At 37.0% G+C, this 22620-nt stretch overlaps 1 protein-coding gene across 7 annotated transcripts in view; it reads right to left on the reverse strand.

The window, feature by feature from the left end:
* The window catches only part of NALCN (sodium leak channel, non-selective), a 280557-nt gene that overhangs the window by 144828 nt on the left and 113109 nt on the right, over positions 1-22620 (reverse strand). For all 7 annotated transcript variants that reach the window (XR_005017238.1, XM_036831753.1, XM_036831755.1 and 4 more), the window contains 2 exons: positions 10978-11145; positions 4424-4615 (listed from right to left, as the gene is read on the reverse strand). Coding sequence is in view for 6 of the 7 variants with exons in the window: in XM_036831753.1 (XP_036687648.1) it covers positions 4424-4615; positions 10978-11145 (360 nt within the window). In the remaining variant the exon portion in view is untranslated. The remainder of the gene's footprint in view (positions 1-4423; positions 4616-10977; positions 11146-22620) is intronic.

Below are 22620 nucleotides of genomic sequence, written 5' to 3' on the forward strand. Positions count from 1 at the left end.
ATGAGACAATTTACATCGAAGAAGGATCAGTTTTACTGCCAATGGAGCACAGGCTGCAGTGTGGTCGCTGGAGAACCGGTGGATTAATCCTAATCCCTTTAGCATCCTTCCACCTTTGAGTATCTCCAGAAGCACCCGGGGTCTTCCAGTGTGGGTGGAGCTGCACCAGAGGGTCACCGCACTGAGCGGTTACTTACTGTGCCCGGGTCGCTGTTGTCTCCTATGCCCCTCTGCCCCTCCAGGGTTCTCTTCTTGGGATTTGGAAGGGAAACCAGCTTCCCAGGTCCATGTCAGCTCCTCTTAGAGGGGTCTCACAGCAGGTTGCTGGAGCCCAGGATAGAATCAGGTCCAATCAAACCAGTGTTGGGTTTTACATCTAGTCCTATTTCTCTAGAGAGACTATACCCGCCCCCCCGGATGGCTGGGTCAAGGTCAGGTTCCAGAAACAGCCAGAGGAATGACCTCCCGGGCACAGATGCTGGGTCCCCTTCGCCAAGAACGCTCCTCTCTTCATGACCGGTCCTCTCTTGAGCCTCTCACGCCTTCCCGCAGTTACTTCCTGCATCCCATGGCCCTGTGTGTGATGGGGGTTGCTAGCCTCCAAGACGGAGTGGATCCAAGTAAAGATAATAGAAACAATTGCTGATTTTAAAAGTTCCGATTTTGCATTGGGATGGATCACGTGGTTTTTCTTACAGAAAATCTGTTCTCCTAATATGCTGTGCTTTGGCTAATAATATAATTATCCAACCTACCTCAACACCCAGCCACTGAGTAATGAGGGAGATGTCCCATGAGAATGGAAGGGGGCAAGACCCGCAAAAATCTAGCATCGTCTGCCCTGTGTTTCTAATCACCTTTCCTGATCATTTCATATCAGGCAAGTGCCACCAACGGATGATGCTTTATTTGGCTGGGAATGATAATGATGGCTTTTTGTAACTGTAACCTTTTTAACATTTCTTGCAAGATTTGATTATGTTTCAGGAATTTAACTCTTCATTGCGTTCATATGCAAGGAGAAATCTAGTCACTTCCCGTGTCAACGCTGTCAGCTGCTGTATAACTGATTAGGGGCCCCATAGTCGCTGGCAGCTTTCATTAAGGTGGTCACAGTAATCAGGCGGAAAAGCACAATTGAGTAATTGGAGACCTGAAAATACAATGCTACTTGATTACAATTATGGCTGGAAAATTAGAGCAAATCCCAAGGGGCTAAGGCAGGCCTGGATCTAAAGCAGCCTTGTCTTTAATACAGAGTAGCCTCTGTATTATGCCAATTTCAAATATATTATATAGGATATCACTTTTTTTAATGCTTTCTAAACCCAGAGTTGGGTCGTTTTTGTTTATCATTCAACACACACAATGCTATGAGGAAAATACCATTTTTGCCTGTATTTTAGGTGTGAAAAAATAAAAGCTTAAAGAATAATTCATTTGGTGTCATATAACTAAAAAGCGATGGAGCAGGAAGTACAGACTCTTATCCACGATGCTTTCATATGCAGGCCCACAGCCCTTATTCACAGCTTCAGTATTCAAAACATTTTGAAAATACCCAAAGGTGTTTTGTTTGGTTTTGTTGGTAGCTCATTTAGTGGCAAAAGTCTGATCTGACCTAAGTCTTATTTATTGTCTTTATTTACCCTTCTTTGAACGTTGATGTTTTGCTAGAGAAATATTAATGTGTTGGTTATAGGGTGCTGATTCAGACAGCTGTGGAGGGTGATATCACCCTTACAATATCTAGAATATTCTGCACTCCAAAAATCATCTGGCTCAAAGAGGTTTTGGGTAAAGGATATAAAGTTGGTGGGGTGAAATGAGAGGAAAGGGCAAAAAATGAAGATAAGGTATGAAATTCAGATAGGTCTGTGTAATAAATAAAGGGTTGCTACCATCTAGTACCCCTTCCCCACCCCGGGCCTGGAACAGTGGCTGACCCTTAGAGGGAGCTGAACTAAACTGGCCTGAGGGCTGGACGGTCATGATAATGAGGATGGCAGTCTGCCCTCTATGTTTACCCAGTGAGGGGGCAGTGAAGGGGCAGCCTAAGAGAAGGTGGCCTTGACGACAGCACTGTCATCTTTGCTTACATCTCTCTGTCCCTGGAGGAAGAGCTGGTCCCACTGTAGAGGAGTCTGGCTCCAGGCCGATCCTAAGTGACCCGACCACGGCCAGGGACCAGGCTTTGCCCGGCAGGCTCACGGGGAGGGGAGGGAAGCTGCACCCCCCCCCCACAGTCTTGGGGCGCAGCTGGGCACTGCAGTGTCTGCAGGGAGTTTCAGGCAAGGACTCGGCCCCCAGGCTGCCCCGCTCCTGTGCACAGCGGCATTCCCGGCCCGCGTGCCTCTGCTCGGAAATCTCCCCACGCGGGGGCCTCAGCTGAGGCACTTCTCTCCATCCTGACTCGGTACATTTTCACTTCTAGCCCTTCCTCTAGTCATACCCGTACCCCCTCCCTGGTTCCTAAAAGGGCAGGAGCTTTGTTCAGGGCTCCTGGGCAAAGATCCCTCCCTCATCACCGTGCCAGGGCTGGCCCACCTGCCCCTCACCCAGCGCTGCCCAGTGGGCAGAACGGGACCTGGGCAGCGGTGCCGGTTCCTGCCTGTTGCCTGCACTGTGGCTGAAAGTGAACCAAGGCTCGCTGTGCCTTTCGGCTCGGCTTGCTGTCCTACAAGACCACCTCGACACCTGCCCTGCGCCAGTGCCCTGCAGGCTGCCTTCGGGAACCTTCTGCCAGCATCCTCTTTAGCTCACACATCTTTATTGCCCTCTCCTTGCACTCTCTCACTGGCATTTAATTGTGATCACGCTTTCACCAACTTAAAAGTTCCTTGGCTTTATGTCCGCCTCTTGTCAGCGGCTGTCCTTTCTCATTTAAGTTCTGGAACAAGACACAGCTCAGTTCAACCTTCAGCACAGGCTGTCCCCATGACCCAGAACACTGTTCTCTGTGCACTTCATCTGGCTCCATCCAGCTGTTCCTCACTAACTTCCTCTTCCAGGGAGTCCTCCTGGATTCTTCCATTCCTGGTTATGGACCTCACCTCTGGGTTCCCAGAGCACCTTGTGTTTGCCTTTATCAAAGCCCGTCATGTTTTATGTCTACTTATTGGTTACCCACCATCAACTGAGAATACTTGAAGACTAGGAACTTAATTGTTTATGTCTCAGGATGGCCAACACGGCCTGGCTCTTGATAGGCACTCAACAAATGCTTGGCAATGAGTAACACATTTAGTACAAGATTTAAAAAAGTAATAACCCAGAGTATATTAGTCTATCTGTTAAAATTAAAAAAAATAACCCAGGCTATATTAGTCTATCTGTTATGTTACAGACACATTTGCCCTCAAAGCTTATTTTTTAAAAACATATATGTTATTCTTACCCCAAGGCTATAAAAATATCTATATATATTCTTTGCCTTGGTCATTATATTTTTTCATATTTCTAAATCCATATGGAGTTAAATTTCAGAATCCTTCTGATTAGGTGTTGTATCTTCTACACAAGTTCTTTATGGATTGATTGGTTTTTAACTTTCTTTTTAGCCTAAGTGAATTCTAACAAGAATAGAGTTATGAACTAGATGATCTTTTAAAGACACTTCAAATCTGAAGAGTTTATGAAATTTATATATTGAAAATCAAAATTTCTTTCTAGATCATGCCTGACATAAAAATATATATGAACTGGTGCTTCCCTGGTGGTGCAGTGGTTGGGAATCTGCCTGCCAATGCAGGGGACACGGGTTCGAGCCCTGGTCTGGGAAGATCCCAAGTGCCGCGGAGCAACTAGGCCCGTGAGCCACAACTACTGAGCCTGCGCGTCTGGAGCCTGCGCTCCGCAAAAAGAGAGGCCGCGATAGTGAGAGTCCCGCGCACCCTGATGAAGAGTGGCCCCCGCTCGCCGCAACTGGAGAAAGCCCTCACACAGAAACGAAGACCCAACACAGCCAAAATAAATAAATAAATAAATAAATAAATAAATAAATAAGCTTAAATATATATATATATATATATGAACTGTAAAACAGATTTAAAATGTTAACTCTCACAAACACATAAAAGCAAACTTTACATAAAAGCAAACTTTAAACATTTTTAAATTATTAATTTTAAAGTTCTGCTATATTTTCATTTATAGGTACTAAGAACCCTATCTTCCATCTTTACTGGTTTCTGCATCTCATTCTATTAGATTATTTCCAGAATTTTAGAATTGACACATAATCTGACAATGCTGAAAATGTGCTCAAACACCTGTATTCTGCAGAAAAGACCACTGTGAATATTAAAACTGAATTACTCCAAGTTATAAAAAAGACAATATTTTAAAACCACTGTTAAAGTGAAATTACTTTGATATTAATTCAGAATAACTGAATTAAACTGACTGCATTTTTTGTTCTTACCCTTGGAAATGTTGTAAATCTATCCAGCTCTTCGACAAAGCAGAACATCTGCAAACTAATTGCTGACATAACAATCAAGAGGCTGGCAGTAAACACAACCAAACTTCCGAGCTTTTTTCCAGGACCAAATATCTTGTACACGAAGTCTTCTAATGCAGGTGAAATTTTAATAAGCCGAACTACCCGAAGAACCTATTGTGGGAGAGAAAAACACACACACTCAATTGTTTATTTATACTGAATCTAAAATAAGTTCATACTAAAATCTCATTTTTCATAGCACTCTATAAAATCGCATTTAGCGATAAAACAATTTAATAACTAAGCTATCAGTAGCTCAGTGACTGCCATATAGCAAGAACTCAATAAATCCCAAAGGAATGAAGGAAGGAAAATGGTGACAACTCAGTGTTTTAATATATGATGTGATAATTCAAAGTGGCATTAATTAACACATACTGTTGAAATAAAATTGACATTTGTTCTAATGTTCAAATATTAAAGAAAACATTAGTTCAATATTAGGCATGTTCATTGTCTCATAAAACAAACTTTCCTAGGGATTACTGTACATTCAAAAGGAAATTTAAAAAATCCATCTATCAAGGAGTCTTTACTCATGGCTGAGACTGCTACTCTAAGATCCATGCTATCCTTCCTTTAATTAATAGAACTTGCTGAATTTTAGCCTAGCAAGGCTACAGACTGCATTTTCCAGCCCCACTTTTATCTAGTTGTGGCCGGACTAGGTTCAGACCTATGGAATGAGAAAAGAAGTGATTTTTGCACTTTAAATTAAATAAATTTGCCCTGGACACTCTTTTTATACCTTCCTCTGGCTGGGAAATTAAAACAACTGTAACTGTCCCTTTGGAACAAAAATAGAAGCCTCGTATAGAAGATGATAGATTCGGTCCAACCCAACAGGCCTGCTTTCTGGATGGCCCTGGGGAGCAGAGCCACCTACTTGCCCTGGGCTCCCACCAACTGGAGAGAAACACACTTCTATCTTACGCAAGTCCTGTATTTTTTAGAACTTTGTTATACGTGCTCAGCTGGTTATCTAAACACACACACGTTTAAATGTTTTGCATATATATATATATATATATATATATATATATATGCAAAAACTCCCACCCATAACTAATTAATTTTCTTATTCACTTAACGAATATTATTATGTGCCAAACACTGTGTTGGACAAATAAGATTCAATGGCTATTAGTGTTACAAAGGGAGTATAATACACAGGCACAGCTCTTAAGGGCATATCCATTAAAAATATAAAGTAGAATATAATTAAAAGTTGAAGTATAAAGTATGGAAAAGTAGCATTTTTCAACAAGTCTAAGATGCCATCGACTTTTTTATGTACCACTGAGAAATTGAAAAATGCCGCCAATTAAAGTATAACACACCACCGATTATAAGACACATCCCAGTTTAGAGATATTAAAATAGGAAAATTGTGGTCTTGGTATAAATGAAAGATGATAAGTAGAATGGTAGTCCAAGATGGTTCGATATCAATAAGAGCTTAAGGTGTCTGTAAAGGCTTCTCAGGAGAAGAAAGAATACAGTAAGGAAGAGGAAATGCTTTAAAAACCTAGATTTAAATTTTTACACAGAATAACATGCGTTTGGATTTTTCCAGCAACCCTAGCTTCCTAATCCTCCTGATTTTCCTTTGGCAAATCATTCCCACTCTGCTCTTAGTCTATGAGGTCCAGAAGGGACTCCCTGACCCCCATGATCCAGGCCTGGCCAGGGTATTCACAATGACCTCAGTCATCAGAACTTTTGTGGGACCTGTGAGAGGTGTCCTATTTTTTAGCCCCAACTGGAGTTACTGTAAGAGCCACATAAGCCCTGAGCTTCTGGGAGCCATTTTAGCCACCACATGGACAAAGAGAGCTTAAAAATGATACCAACACAGAAGCAAGGTGAGTGGAGAAAGGGACGGGGTCCCAATAATACCATGTTAGCCTCTGAATTTGGCCATCCCTGAAGCCACATTTACCCGCTACCCCCAGACTCTGAATTAACAGGAACTACTAATGGTGAACCGTATTCTTACTGTCTGCAGAACACAAATATCAATAGTATGGGTTGTAGCTGCACGTCTCATAAACTAATGGACAAATGTTTAAAGAAGTTGAGAAAATGTAGATTTCCTTCATGCTCATTTAAAATACTTAACACAATACTTAAAGAAGAAAATTTATGTGAGAAATTATATTGTTCAAATTAAACATTATACCACAGGCATGGTTAAGCTACTAGTTTTTCCCGCTATAATTCTTAACATACATTTCCAAATCAGAACATATTACACTTGGATCATCTTCCCAAATAACAAGCAAACAGCTTTATCATAAGAACTATTAAAATAGTAACATCCAGAATAATAATATGAAAAGATTTTACACTTTTATTTATTCTTAGACATAAATGATTCAGTATCTAATAGTTAAACAGCTGAGTCCAGGAAAAGTTTACAGGAACAATTCAACTGGTTTATTGCTCAAATTTCAGTACCTTGTGTTTTCTCCACTTGCATTAAAATCATATTTAAAAGATTGCCTAAGTAATCTTGAGTCCTGTCTCAAATTCTAATAAAAACAGTCTATGCACATCTGTGCAATTTTGATAAATTAATATTTCATTAGCTGGAAGAAACATAACACAATTCCCACATTGGTGATTTGATCAGCATTTTCAAAGGGGTAGGCCTGCATCTGTGGAAAGGCAAAATCCTTATCGGTGACTCTAATTATGCCTTTTCATTTATTTGGGGATAAGTATGCTTTTCACTCTGTCTACCCAATAAAGCCTTTTGATTCTGTGTTCCTACAGATACGAAATAAAGTAAACCATACATTCAAAGATAAGCACTGCAGGACATTTTGTGGTTGCTTCCAAAGCACATTTTCCTGGTCACATTTCTAAGTCTGTTGCTAAAGGTCACTCTGCTGATTAATAGTGAGATACTGTAGCAATTGCGTGGTTAAGAATATGAATATAAGATTAAACTTCCTGAGAACGAGTTTCCACCATTTGCTAGTTATGTGGTCTTGGGTGAGTTATTCAGTCTCTAGGGATCGCAGTTTACACTCTATCAAAACAGTTTATTCTCTAACGAGAAACAAATGAAGCCATGCACTCGGCAGAGTGCCTGGCACATAGTAGGTGCACAATAAATACCAGCCGGTGTCATCACCTTGCTATGTCAGAACCAAAGCATTTTGTGAAGACTTTATTACTCCCTGTAATATGCCCTATGTTCACTCCATCAAGCATGTGTTCTCCTTAGGACAGGTGCCATGTAGTTCCCTCTACCTGGAATACGTCCACCCAGACCTTCTCAAGGTTCGCTCCTTCTCTGCCCAAATGCCCCCTCTTCAAAGAGGGCTTCCCTGAACAAACTTATCTAAAATAGCACCCTCACCCTACAACTTCTATCCTTTTCACTCAGCTTGTTTCTCCTGGATGGCATTTCCTGTACTCGCATTCCTTTCATGCACTTGTACTTGTGTACTTGTGTGTACTTGTGTATGAACTGTTTGCCCTCTAGAATGCAAGCTTCCCGAGGTGGGCATTTTCTCTGCCTTGTTCACTTCTCTGCCCTCAGGATCTGGAACAGTCCCTGGCACATAGTAGGTACTCAGGAAATCTCATCTGAATAAAGAGATGGATAACACCCAACTCTCAGAGATAACTGATATAAAGGGAGACATTTTGTACTAAATTGTTGACTTCATTTAGATATGAATAATGTGACATTCACTACGGGAAGAACTGCTGCCAGCACGATGAAGGAAGGTCAAGTGAGATGAGAAGCAAGCGTGAGGACCAACAGGGGAGATCAAAGTCAGCCCATAAGGAGCCAATCTGTTCAGTACAGTGGGTTCTCCAGATGTGAATTTGCAAAAATCCTTGTGACATCTAAGTTTCTTGAGAGATTTAGCTTTTAGGCACAAAATTACTGAGACAGTGTTTATCTCATTAGACAAATATAAACTTGGCCGTGTATAGAGAGATACAAATGAAAATCACTCAACTATTAACATAAACTATTACAAATTATACAGACATTAAAATTGCTAACTTCACTGACCTTGTATTGTGACTGTATCTATAGCTATATCTCTATATATAAAACGATTGGAGCCATGCACACTGATTTTAGATACTTTGTGAAAAACAGAGTAGAAGAAAAAACCTAGTGGTTAGGACTCCGTGCTCTCACTGCTGAGGGTCCCAGTTCGATCCCTGGTTGGGGAACTAAAAACCCCATAAGCCACGCAGCCGAAAAAAAAACCAACCCAGAGGTGGTGACTTTTAATCATTTGTAATAATTTGGTTTATTTCTTTCCAGTCATTTTTTCATTTATAGGTATTTTACATACATATATAGAGCTATATATGTTATATATAGTATGGATATGTAGCTATACATGTTATATAATTTTATACTGTTTTGCATTTAAATAGAACAATCATATCTCTAAGTTACTACAAATTCATCATAATTATTTTTATGGTCAAATTTGCATATGAGTTACTAAGCTATTCCTCATATGCTTACCACTTAAACAGTTCCCATTTTTTTCTCTCATAAACAATTCTAGAGTGAATATCTTTGTGTGAAAAATTCTGACCTATTTGTAACTTTTCACTGAAAAATTATCTATGAGAAATGATAAGAATTTTAAAGCCCTGAATATATTTTATACGGTACCCTTGCTGAAATAGGCTTTGATGTCTTTCCTAATTTAATAGGTTTGGAAAAAAGGTATGTTGTAATTTTGACTCTGAGGCATATTTTCTGTAATTATGTACAATGATTCTCTAATGTAGGTACTAAATGCTCATGTTGATTTTGTGAATCTAGACAGCAGTGCCCAAGAGCATATAATGACACAAATGTTTGGAAAGCATATTTTGTATTAAGAGTTTCAAACATGTGTATGTCTCTTGCCCCAGGCATCTCACCTATGATAACCAAGGCTGAGGATATAACCCAACCAGTGGCAAGGGATTTTTGTTCAAAGATGTTGACGGTACTGAAAGCTTGAACCATGATACCCTCTGTGAGTTCAGCATGCTTGCCTGTGATAACGAGAGGCTCAGCTTTTCACGTGTGTTTGTGGGGTATGTTTTTCATTTTTGTGAATTGTATTTTCATGTCTTTTCTCCCAGGTATCAGGAGTGCTGAGTTTCAGGTCACAATCGGGCACTTGATGTTAATACTGCTCTGAAAATGATGGCTTTGGTATCATCAATAAGTAAGTTCAGTGAAGTTGGAATGCATTTTCTTTCATCTAAGGAGTTAGAATCTTGTTTCTCTGAATTGTTTCTTTAAAAATTCTACTGCCATTTTATTCTCCAACTATTTTATAATATCTATGAAGAAAACAATGCAACTTCTGATACTTACATGATAAATTATACAAATGACCAATTTCGAGTCAGAAAAATGACTATACTTGAGATTTTAAAAATTAAGATATCCCATATACATATATTCTATTTTGACCAAGTAGTTAAAAAGAATGCTCAGCATATTGCTATTATTCAACAATTACAAAGAACATAAGTAATAATTACTTTTGTTTACTGAATAATTATAAAGTAATGTGATTGAATATATCACATTTGAAAAAACAGATATCCAGTTATTATAAACAAAGTAAAAAATTATAGGTATTGTTATTTAATCATCACAAAGAAAGTAATAGGCAAAAAAAAAAAAAAAAAAAAAAAAAAAAGAGGGCTTCCCTGGTGGCGCAGTGGTTGGGAGTCTGCCTGCTAATGCAGGGGACACGGGTTCGAGCCCTGGTCTGGGGGGATCCCGCGTGCCGCGGAGCGGCTGGGCCCGTGAGCCACAATTGCTGAGCCTGCGTGTCTGGAGCCTGTGCTCCGCAGCAGGAGAGGCCGCGATGGTGAGAGGCCCGCGCACAGCGATGAGGAGTGGCCCCCGCTTGCCACGGCTGGGGAAAGCCCTCGCACAGAGACGAAGACCCAACATAGCCATAAATTAAAAATAAATAAATAAATAAAAATAAAAAAAAAAAAAAAAAAAAAAAAGAAAGTAATAGGAATTCATAAATAATGAAGTATGACTAATTACAATCTGTAAAGGTAAGTTTTATTTCTTATTATTTCAACTGTAAGTTAGTGTTGAGCAAACATATTTAGACTTATTGAGAAGGGAGAACTACACTTGGAATTAAATTCATATTTCCTGCTCTTTAAAGTGTGACAACATCTGGTGTAGTTGAAAATCTTACATGTAGGCACAGATGCATAATATCCATGTACATATAAAATATGTACTTCTACACACTGTGCTGATTTATGAACTGTATGTAAAACATCTCCATTTATTACTCTGAATTTTCAGAGTTTTTAAAACAATGAAATGAAGGCACTATTTTTGGTATTTAAAATGTCATAGGGCCTATTTGAAGTTTGTATTTACTACAGTTGTTGGTATTTTCCCTGGAAAGAAAAAAATTCTCAAGATAAATAGGCATTATTCGTATTACCTGAAAGTATGTGAACTGAGAATGATAAAGATCTGGATATACATGAAGAGTGGTTCCGATTACGAGCAGCAGCTCGAATTTGTGGAGAGATGAGCTAATATATCCAGTAAATCCCAAACACCATATCTTCAGAAGCGCTTCCAAATCAAAAAGTACCGTAAAAGCCACCTAGAGGAACAAAGGGACAGTGAAATTGTAATCTAAAACTATAATTTATTTCAAAATATTTCATATGTTTGTTAGTGCATGAATTTTAGCCACTATCATATAAAATGAGGAGCCATATCATATAAAAATCTAGAACAATATTGTTAAAAATACGGTTTTGAAACACACCAACTAGAACATCACAGACCAAATATATCTTAAGCAATCCGAGAAAAATATATTAAAATGTTAAATGGTTGTGAGTGGTATTATTTCCTCATTATTCATCATTTGATATTAATTAAAAGTCATCGCCATTTATAGAATTACAGTACTATATACAGAAAGGCTGCATTTTTCTATAATTTGTATTTTCTAAAAAAAGTTTCTACAATGCACATGATATAGTATAATTACACTTACATATTACTAAGTGTAATTAAACTACAATTTAAAAGTTTATATATCATTTATATCTTGGGCCACATAAACAGCAGAGAATTTTGGATTTTATTGGGTTGGCCAAAAAGTTCGTTCGGGTTTTTCCATCACATCTTAGGGAAAAACCCAAACGAATTTTTTGGCCACCCCAATATAACAAGGGGTTTATGTGTGTGTGCATATGCACACATAAATTAATATGTTAATATGTCTACATTATTAATTTTATAAATTAACAATCGACATTACTGTGTTAATAAATTCGTTCAATCTCTTAATCTATCACATTAATTCTAGGAATTTGCTATTGCAAATAACAATATTATAAAGTACATATACAAACATAGCATACTATTTTTCGTTTACTTGTCCTATGGATAAGAGCCCTCATTTTATAAAGAAGTTTACAACTGGAATTGAAATGGCAATATAATATTAACTTTTAAAAATTTTTATTGGATAGTTGATTTACAATGTTGTGTTAGTTTCAGGTGTACAGCAAAGTGAATCCGTTATACCTACAACCACTCTTTTTTAGATTCTTTTCCCATATAAGTGATTACAGAGTACTGAGTAGAGTTCCCTGTGCTAAACAGCAGGTCCTTATTAGTTATCTATTTTATATACAGTAGTGTGTACATGTCAGTGACATAAGATTAACTTCTAATTAAAGAGCACAGATAGTCGTAACACATCCCTGTCAGAAGATACCAAATGATTTGCTGGAAGATAGGAATAAAGGATAGCTTGCTTCTCTTTTTCTAGGCCAACATGGAAGGGATTTTCTTCCACACACATTTGGAAAATGTGAGGAAAGTGGAGTTTTAATAACATTTTTAGGACTGGAACATTAAAGGGATTGCAGATGGTTAGTTTAGGTGTGAGGAGGAAATTAGCATTACTTCTCTAGACCCACCTTGCTTCTTAATTTAAATTGACATGTCCCTTTTAAAAAATGTAACAGACACAGAAAAGAAACTTATGGTTACCAAAGGGGATAGTGAGGGTGGGGGAGATAAATTAAGAGTTTGGGAGTAACATATATACACTACTATGTATAAAATAGATAAACAACAAGGACCTACTCTATAGCACAGGGAACTAGACTCAATATCTTGTAATAGCCTATAATGGAAAAGAATCTGAAAAAGAATATATATATATATATATATATATATATATATATATATATATACACACACACACACACACACACATATATGTGTATATATATGTATTCGACTGAATCACTTTGTTGTACACCTGAGACTAACACATTGTAAGTTAACTATACTTCAATAAAAAAAAGTGTAACAAAGTAATACATTTTAACTGTGAAATAATCCTAAATACACAAAGTATTAATAAAATTCCTGCCCACCTTTCCCAGGTGATTCACGGTAACCATGTTTTATATTCCCTCCTCATCCAAACATACATAACCACACAATGGGCTTACATTTTACGTGTCATTCTGCAGCTTCTCACTAACAATCATGGACATGCCTTCAGGTTAAGAGATATAAGTTCTACTTATTCTTTTTATCAGCTGCATAATTTTGCATGGTATTCAATGTTTATTTAATTCAACATTTTCCCTACTGATATGTTAAAGCGCGGTGCTTCTTGGATAAGGAATCACCAGGAAAAATGGTTAAGCATTTTGCTACTTCAAAAACAGACCGTACTGACCATCCTCATGCAATATCAGTTTTTACTGGGCTTTCCTATCTGTAAGTAGAGTCTCAAACCTGGCACCTCTGGGGCAAAGGGCATGTTTGCCCACTTTAAATTTTAGAAAGCATTAAGAGATTACTTTCAAAATGTTACATTGTCATTTGCCTTTCAGCAAGGTAGGAAAGTGTTTCTTGTCCTAAATCTGTACCATCACCTGATGTAATCAAACTTAATAAAACTTTTGCTTAGCTGTCCAGATGTGTATTGATGACTTAGATTATTTTTTTAAAACAATTTTCTGTTCATAACCTTGCCAATTTTCTATGGTGGTGTTGTTTCTTTCTTATCAGTTTTTGGAGTTGTTGATATTAAGGACATTCATCTTTGTCTGCTATATAAACTGCAATATTTTTTCCTTAGTCAGTAGTTAGATTTTTAACTCTAGTGGAATTAGTTCTATAAGCACGATATGGTCACATGTGTCCATCTTTATAACTTTTTTCTTTACTTTGTACATATAAAGCTTTAGAAGGATTAATAACTAGTCTTCATATCTAGAAACACACTATGTTTTTCTATTTATTTGGCCCATATTCTTTAATAAAATTTTCCCCATAAAGATATGTTATTGTTTGATTTTGAAATTTATTTCTATGCATTTAATATTCCAGTCACTAATGAAAATGAATTTTTTTACCTTTTTTATTTTTTATTTTTTTTTACCATTTCTACCTAGTTATTTCCAGTGGAAAGAAAAGCTACTGATTTATTTATATTGATTTTTCTCAACTCGCCTTACTAAATTCTTCTATTAATTCTAAAATTTTTTAAATCTCTTGGGCTTTATAAACATATATATATATTTCATGTGCCAATGAAGATACGATGTTTTTCAAGATTTATTTTGGAGTTAACTGTATTAATTCACTAGCTATAATGGTATAGCCAAATAGTAATATATACTAAGTGATGCGGTGGTACTAACAGGAGCCCATAATATGCTCCTTATTTCCATGACAGTTTCTCAGTATTCATATATAATGGCTGCAGTGAGCTTAGGGTAATAATTTCTACCATGTTTAAGGACTTTCTTTCTCTTTTATTTTACTTAGAGGGCTTTAGCCTTTAATTCATTGAGGCAATGAAATATATCACAGGAGTCCTTGATTTGTATATTCCTAGAATAAACCCTAGATGCTTATGCTGATTTTATTGGATAATATTTTATTTATAATTTTTGCAGCTACTGTCATAAATAAAATTGGTCTGTAATTTTACTTATACTATAATTATAAGGTTTGGGTTAAGCCTGTGGTAGCTTTATCAAACTTATTAGGGAGTTTTCCATCTTTTGTACAATCTGTAATTTCTTACATAAAATAAGAATTATCTCATCTTTGAAAGCAGATAAAAATCCAGCAGAAAAACCACATGGGCCCAATCTTTCTTGTAATGGTAGATCAAAGCTTTCCAATGTTCTTCTGATCAGCTTTTTTACCTCGTCCATCAACTTGGTAGTTTGTACTTTGCCAGGAAATCATTAACTTCCTCTAGATTTTCAAGACCTGTATTTAGAGTACTTTTTTTTTTTTTTTTTCAGAAAGAACTGGTTCAGCAGAGGGCATGAGGTGTCTTACAAATTTGGTACCCCTTTAAATCAATTTCTTGGCTGACATTTCTCAGACCTGAAAGTAATGTGATTTTGAACTCCAATCCCACGCGGGCAGGCTTGTGCTGACACATTTTCACAAAGCGTACTCTTTCTCTACTCTTTTGGAGTCAAGGTCAAGACTGAAGGTTTCCCCACTATTTCCTTCTGAGGGATGGACATTTTCCTTCTCTCACTGAGGTACAGACCTCATGTGTCCTGATGTTACATGGGGGTGTCTCTGTGTTGACTCTTCACCTTGAACAGCCCCTCCGTCTGTCCAGGATACAGCTCTTAAAATGGCAAGTTCTAGGTGACAAGCATATGCAAATACCCTCAGGGCAGCCACTGGCCTTAGAGCCCACTAGCTGTTCTTCATTCACATCAGCACAATTTTTGGCCTTGAGAATATTCCTTAATTTTTTTTGCATGGTCTGCTAAGCATTTAAAATGTTTTAATATTTTAGATGTCACTTTTAGTTTTTTCATAGATGATTTTCAGCCCCTTTCTGGGGCCACTTTGTATGCGTCTCCTAGAATCAAGATACTATTTGATTTTGTGTTTAAACATAATCATATTTTCTATGATTTTTAAAAAATCTTGGACCTTCTCTGCCCCAACATTTAATCAGCCATTTCTCCTTTAAAGGCATATTTTCTATGATTTTTGATAGGAAAATTCAACCCTCTCACATGTAGCGTGCCAAAGTTATACCTGGTCTTATGTTTCTAGTTTATTGTATGTCATTGATATTCATCTTCTAGCCTTTTCTTGTCTTTTCTGGCTTGGGCAAATTGTTGTTAATGTCTTTTCTCCCCCTTGTTTATTTGGACTCTGCTTTTCTAATCTCCCAGTTTAATTCCCAATTGTCCTACATCAACCTATACTTTTTTATTATTGCATCCAAACTGAGTAATTGTAAACTCCTCTCCCGCACAAATGTACTTGCTCACTCTTCCCTCACACACCTGCCAACCTACAAACTTCATAGTATCCTTCTCTCACCCACACTCCCAGTGATATCATCCCTCTTCCTAAATTCTGCTTTTTCTGAGATCAACCATCAATTTTTTTTTTTTTTTTTGGCTGTGCCGCACAGCATATAGGATCTTAGTTCAATGACCAGGGATTGAACCCGTGCCCCCTGCAGTGGAAGTGCAGAGTCTTAACCATTGGACCGCCAGGGAAGTCCCAATTCTAGCTTTTTGAATTGTAATTATTTCTTTTTTTTCAAGGACCCTTATTTGACATTTTAATTACCATCTTCCATTTAGATTCAATACCCACTATTTTATTTCCTTTTCATCTTATCTATCTAGTCCTGTGGACTCTGAAGAATTTGTCCTAGGCTTAGCATACTTTGGGGTAGTTTCCTCAAATAAACATCAAGGGTTGTATACTGTCTCAATCCTTTTCTATCTAAAGTGCATTTTTAACACTGACATGAATATTTTGGCTGCATACAGTCTTGAGTTGCAGTTCTTTTCTCTCAGTGGTCAATATATATGTTGGTTCACTGCCTTTACTTTCCAATATTGAGGATGAGTCATCCAAAGCACAATATATTTATCTTGATTTTGCAGGTTATTTAAGCCCATTCAGAGGTTTAAAAAAGTTTTTTCTTTATGCTTGCAACCAAGGAAGGTCACCAGGATATGCCTAGGAATGTACCTTTTTTTCATATCCTCTCTGAGACTTGGTGAGCTCTTTCAATCTACAGATTTATGCTTTACCTCAGTTTAGGAAAATTTTCTTCTCTCATTTATTATTACTCTTCTTTCTGTTCCCTTTGTCCTTCAGGGGCTCCTATTATTCACATCTGAGTGGCTAGTCTCTTGCTTTTCCCTCATGTTTTCTACCGTTTTTTTATTTTTTCCACTTGCTCTCCTATATTAATAATTAGCTCTCATCAACGACCCTGCCCTTTTCAGCTCACTTTTTGAAAATGTTAGTCAAAGTTCAGAAGGTTTGTTTTTTGCCCTAATTAACTATCTTTGAGACACTGGGGAAAAAAAAAACCTACTCTCTCTCCCGTCAATTCTACTCTACTGGGAAACTCCTGTACTAGATGTTCATCTTGGATTTCCCAGTTCCATCCTCAGTTTCTGAATCCCTTTGTGTAAGAATATTTTTCTTTGCTTGCTCATGGCTATATGCTTTTTGTTTGTTTGTTTGTCTTTACCAGTCTCTTGAGTCAGACAGAGAAAGACAAATATACAATACCGCTTATACGTGGAATCTAAAAAAAGGCTACAAACGAACTTATCTAGAAAACAGAAACAGAGTTACAGATGTAGAAAATAAACTTATGGTTACCAGGGGGTAAGGGGGGGGGTAGAGGGATAAACTGGAAGATTGGGATTGACACATACACAGTACTATATATAAAATAGGTAACTAATAGGGACGTACTGTATAGCACAGGGAACTCTACTCAGTACTCTGTAATGGCCTATGTGGGAAAAGAATCTAAAAAAGAGTGGATATATGTATATGCATAACTGATTCACTTTGCTGTACAGCAGAAACTAACACAACATTGTATACCCCAATAAAAATTTTTTTAAAAAATTCTCTCTTGAGCAGTGGTAAACAAGGGATGGTATGAGGCATCATGTTTTTTGTGGTAAAAGACCTAAAACCCCACAGCCGCTTTGCTGGGCAGCAGGAGGAAGCCGCTTCGTGTCAGGATTCTTCCCAGGCTGGTGGAATCCATTCCTAACTTCCCTCCTGGGAGAAATTCAGTTTCTGGGGAGATTTCCTTCCTGGATCACTGAGATCAACAGGATTCTGTTAGACCTCCCGGGACCACAAGCAACCAGTGGGCCAGATGCAACTCCTTTGCAGGGTCAGCCTGAGGCACCAGAGGACCCAGATGCCTGCAAGTCGTAACAAGAGACAGTTCCTCTCTAACCCCGGCTCCTCACTCGAGGGCCCGCAGCACGATGAGGAAGTCCAGCACCTGTCCCCTCCCCCAGGCACCTTGGCAGAGTTCAGGAGAAGCTGAAACTCAGGTGCGTCCATCCTGAAGGTTCCCCTGCAGCCTGGTCTGGTGCGGCCACTACCCACGTCTCCACTTCTCCCTCACCTGTGTTTTTAGACTTTCACTCCAAAGGAAGGAATGTAATCCATATCAAAGTAGGCTTTTTTTTTTTTAAAGCAGGGAACTACCAATAAATGCCTGAAATATATCCAAATAGATTGTCTAATTACATATAAATACAATTAATCACTTTACTAACTTTGCTATCAAAAGACAGATGGAATGACCTATTTAAATGATCATAATTTATTATAAAATAGGCAGCTGGAACCATTTGCATTATTATTTGCCTGGTGGGAAAACTTATATGCTTTTCAAAGACATTAAAAGGCACTAAAAAGGATTTAGCAAACTATTATGTGATTATGTATAAATACCTATATTCCCACTGATTTGCCTACTAGAATTCCTGATTCCAATTCTCCTGGGAGCAAATACCTTTTTTCTAACATAGTTTGTTAATTGTCCACAAGCTAACGTTCCCATTCTCTGAAAACCGGTATCAATCCCAAAGTGCTGAAATTTCATGGAAAAACATTATGCATAAAAATATGTCTAACTTACTTGTAATTATGGGTTATTCTGGTGTAGGGGAGAACTATGTCAGGAATTACAGAAGGGATTTAGGAAAGTTAAGTTGTCAGTTATTTTAGTGTAGGTTAGAGGGTTTAGCGTAGGATTTCCATTCAGCAGAAGACAGCAGTTGGGAGGAATCAGGGTAGAAGCAGTGAGGAGGTTTCTTTAGTAACCTCTTTTCAATGGGTGGCTCCAGCCTGCCTCAATGAACTCAACCTTGACACCTGCTGGACAGGGTGGAACTTGCAACGGTCCTGCTGTCGGCCGTACAGAAAGGAGGCTAGCGGGCTGCCTGCAGAACCCAGTTGCCCGGACGGGCCCCCCAGAAGCACCCCCTAAGAATGCGTCCAATCTAGAGGTTATCTGCAAATCCTTCTTTTTTTTTTTTTTTTTTTTTTTTTTAATTTTTATTGGAGTAGAGTTGATTTGTTGTGTTAGTTTCTGCTGTATGGCAAAGTGAATCTGCTATACATATACATATATCCACTCTTTTTTCAATTCTTTCCCCATATAGGTCATTACAGAGTATTGAGTAGAGTTCCCTGTGCTATACAGTAGGTCCTTATTAGTTACCTATTTTATATATAGTAGTGTGTATATGTCAATCCCAATCTCCCAATTTATCCCTCCCTCACTTTCCCCCTTGGCAACCATAAGTTTATTTTCTATATCTGTGACTCTATTTCTGTTTTGTAAGTAAGTTCCTTTGTACCATTTTTTTAGATTCCACATATAAGCGATGTCATATGATATTTGCCTTTCTCTGTCTGACGTACTTCACTCAGCAGGACCACCTCTAGGTCCTCTGCAAATCCTAACCAGTCAGCAGTACAGCCTCGTCATTCCTAGCCTGCGAGCACCCATGACCTTGGCCCCTAACTCTTCAGTCCCCACATCGAAAAGGTCACAGTGGGACCTTTCCTCTGTCTCGAACCCTCAGAGTACATTACATTATCGGTGGGTGCTTAAAGTTGAAACTTGTCTTTTTAAGAGTGAAGGCAAGATTTGTAAGAGGATAATAAACTTTTCATAAATATTTTTGTCACATTACTTGAAAAAAATTGAAAACAATACATGAAAAAAAACCAAAATATTTCTTTCTTCTTACAATTTTCCTAAGTCAGTGTTTTGCAATCTTTTTTTTTATTTTTAACCACCTCCCCGGCCAAGGAGTCTGTTTAGATATTTAGTTTCTAATCACTATACCATATGGAATTTTATTAGCACAGTTATTTTATAAATATAAACATATCAATCTCTTCTTTATATATGGCAAGAATAAGATTTTTTTGCCTCCCCAAGAATAATTTTTATCCCCTTAGAGGTGTTTTCACCTCCCGTTGAGAATTCATGCTGTACAGATAAATCAGGTTTGATGTCACGACAGCAGAGTTTAATTAGTTATTTTCAGGAATGCAGGTTGTATGAGTTCTTTAAACACCACATTTTATTATTTATTTTCCAAATTTTCATCTTATAATAATACATATGTCATTTAATATCTACTATAACAAGCCCTCTTGTCCTCAAGAAAATTATCAATAAGTGAATGCAGGTTTAATTAAAATTAAATAAATTAAATTAAATTAACAAATTTAAAGGAGTTACTGTCCTAAGAAACATTATTATATCTGTTCTTAGGATGACAGCACATAACTTGTGAAAAGATTTTTTTTTTTTTAGAATGAAAATTGCAAGAAATTAGTTTAAAATGCTTGTTTTCCAAAAGAACTTGTAACTGGATTTGTGAGGCTAGCAGGTAAGACAACAAGAGATTGCCAAATTTCTGAAGCTCACGAGAAAAATAACTGAACATAAAATGACACGCTTAATATAAATGGAACAATGGAAATTGTTCTGCCCTTTTAATTCAATGAATAATGTATGAATATTTATAGGTGACAAATTATAAATGAGCTGATTGTACTATGCAGGTCTGAGAAGATAAAATAGTAGAGATACTGCCCATATGTGCAAAGATATTTGAAATATATTATCCAAGATTTGTGTTGCAGACTCTATTTCATAATTTCAGAGAAACATAATGGATATTCATGAGAATATGAATGCATATTTATCACAGAAAAAGATAACAGGACAAATGCAATTCAGGTAACACTATTCTCCTAAATGAAATTCAGGTTAAATAACACCCAAATAAATGATGACCTGCATCATTCCAGAGGTGTCTGTAAATCACCTACTCTTAGTCTGTAGTGTAACTTCAATATTCTAGACAGTTAAAGAGCAAACTTTGGAGATGGATCATTGAATAATCGAGAATGTCATTATTGTGTTATTTTTTCACCCAGCAAGATACTGCCCAAATCCTATAGAAACACATGAAAAAGCTACAGCCAAAAGATACTTATTTAATTAAAGTTTCCCAGAAAATGAAATTAAACTTAATGACAATATGAAAGACTGCTGGTGGAGCAGGATGAGTTACTTTCATAATTCAGTCATTTCTTGTGATTGAGATGAAATACGGTTGTCAGATTTTGTTGGAATTAAAATAAATGGCTCTTTCACTTAATTTCATTTTAACAAATATCATAAAGCCAAATGTCTTCAGAGGAACACAGAAATCACTTTGCTAGAAAAGATAACTTCCTGTAGGACGGCAAAATGATTCTATGCTTATGAAAGCCCTTCTGCTTCAAAACACAGAACAATCATAGAAAAAGAGGAAACCAAAGAGACACCCTGGAGTTATAAATGAGGTAAACCTCTCTCTCGACCAGAAATGCAACAGGGATATGCTGTTATAATTTCATTGTTCCCCTCTCTCTCCCACCAATTTATGAGTTTCTTAAAAGAGGAATTTTGTTAAAATTGTGAATCTTCTGTGCATAAGGCTGTGCTGATAAACTTCTGTTAAAAATCTAGTGGATATACAGATATATTTATATTTTTTATATAATAATAGGAGAGTATTGTTCAAGTTTTATTCTTTATTAAGAAAATGAGACTATACATTGTAAAATATAATTATGTTCATTATAACATGTGATTTTATGTATATTAATGACAATGAATTATCTTAGATCAAAATGAAAAATGAAACTCTTACAAAAGAAAGTAAAACTTTACCTCTTTGTGTTTATGTAGAGCCTAGAAAACAAAGAAAAGTTTTCCCTGTTTCTCAACTAATTCTAAATTTAGGTTAGTTAATCCAAAGTAACTAAACAAGTCCCCAGCTTCACAGCAGAAGCTAAGCAGGTTAATTTATGCTTAAAGGATGTTTTTTAGACTGCACGTTGACTCCTATTGGGTAGAGTGGTTTATTTTGGATTTTCAAAATAATTTATTCTGGAATATGTGGGAACTCAAGAAATTACTTCTCTGAAAGCTCATGGCCTCTTGTGATCTATTTTAAAGGTAAACTTTTCAAAATATTACATAATGCTATTACCTTAAATACTATGTCATTATAGTCCATAAACTTGAATTGCTGTTATTATAGCCATTTTGAGGATTAAATGAGATAATGAATTCCTTTAAAGCACTTGGCAACATAATGGAAGCTCTAAAAAAATGGTAGCTATTATGTTGTTAGTCTTACTATATTTGAATTTAACCCATGGGGATGTTAGTTGGCATGCTCTGTGTTTCTACAGCTTAAACCAAGATCGAGCTCAATGCTTATTTTCATAAATAAAATTTCACTGGGACACAACCCTTCTGAGGCCACATTCACTTTTTGCACAACAGCAGTAGAGTTGAGTAGTTGAAACAGAGGGCACATGGCCTGAAAAGCCTGAAATGTTTACTATCTGGCTCTTCAAGAAAAAGTCTGTTGACTCCTGGCTTAAGCCCAAACCATCTTTACCATTTTTTTTAAAGAGAGTATTTTATAAAAAATCAAGTGTGATTAAAATGACTTATCCACACTCATTTAAAACAAACCATGTGCAAGTTTCTGATACAAAGAAAAGAGATAATGTGATTTGAATAAAGACCAAACATGCTTTGGGAAACTCAGACACCCCAAATCGATAAATAGATGCGGAACAAATTCTGAATGTTTCAGTAGTTCAAGAATAAAGTGATGCCTATACATTTTTAAGTGAACTAAATCTCTACTACGTTGTTTATGAAAATCAAATT

This window comes from Balaenoptera musculus, chromosome 18 (genome assembly GCF_009873245.2).
Source record: "Balaenoptera musculus isolate JJ_BM4_2016_0621 chromosome 18, mBalMus1.pri.v3, whole genome shotgun sequence".
NCBI lineage: Eukaryota > Metazoa > Chordata > Mammalia > Artiodactyla > Balaenopteridae > Balaenoptera > Balaenoptera musculus.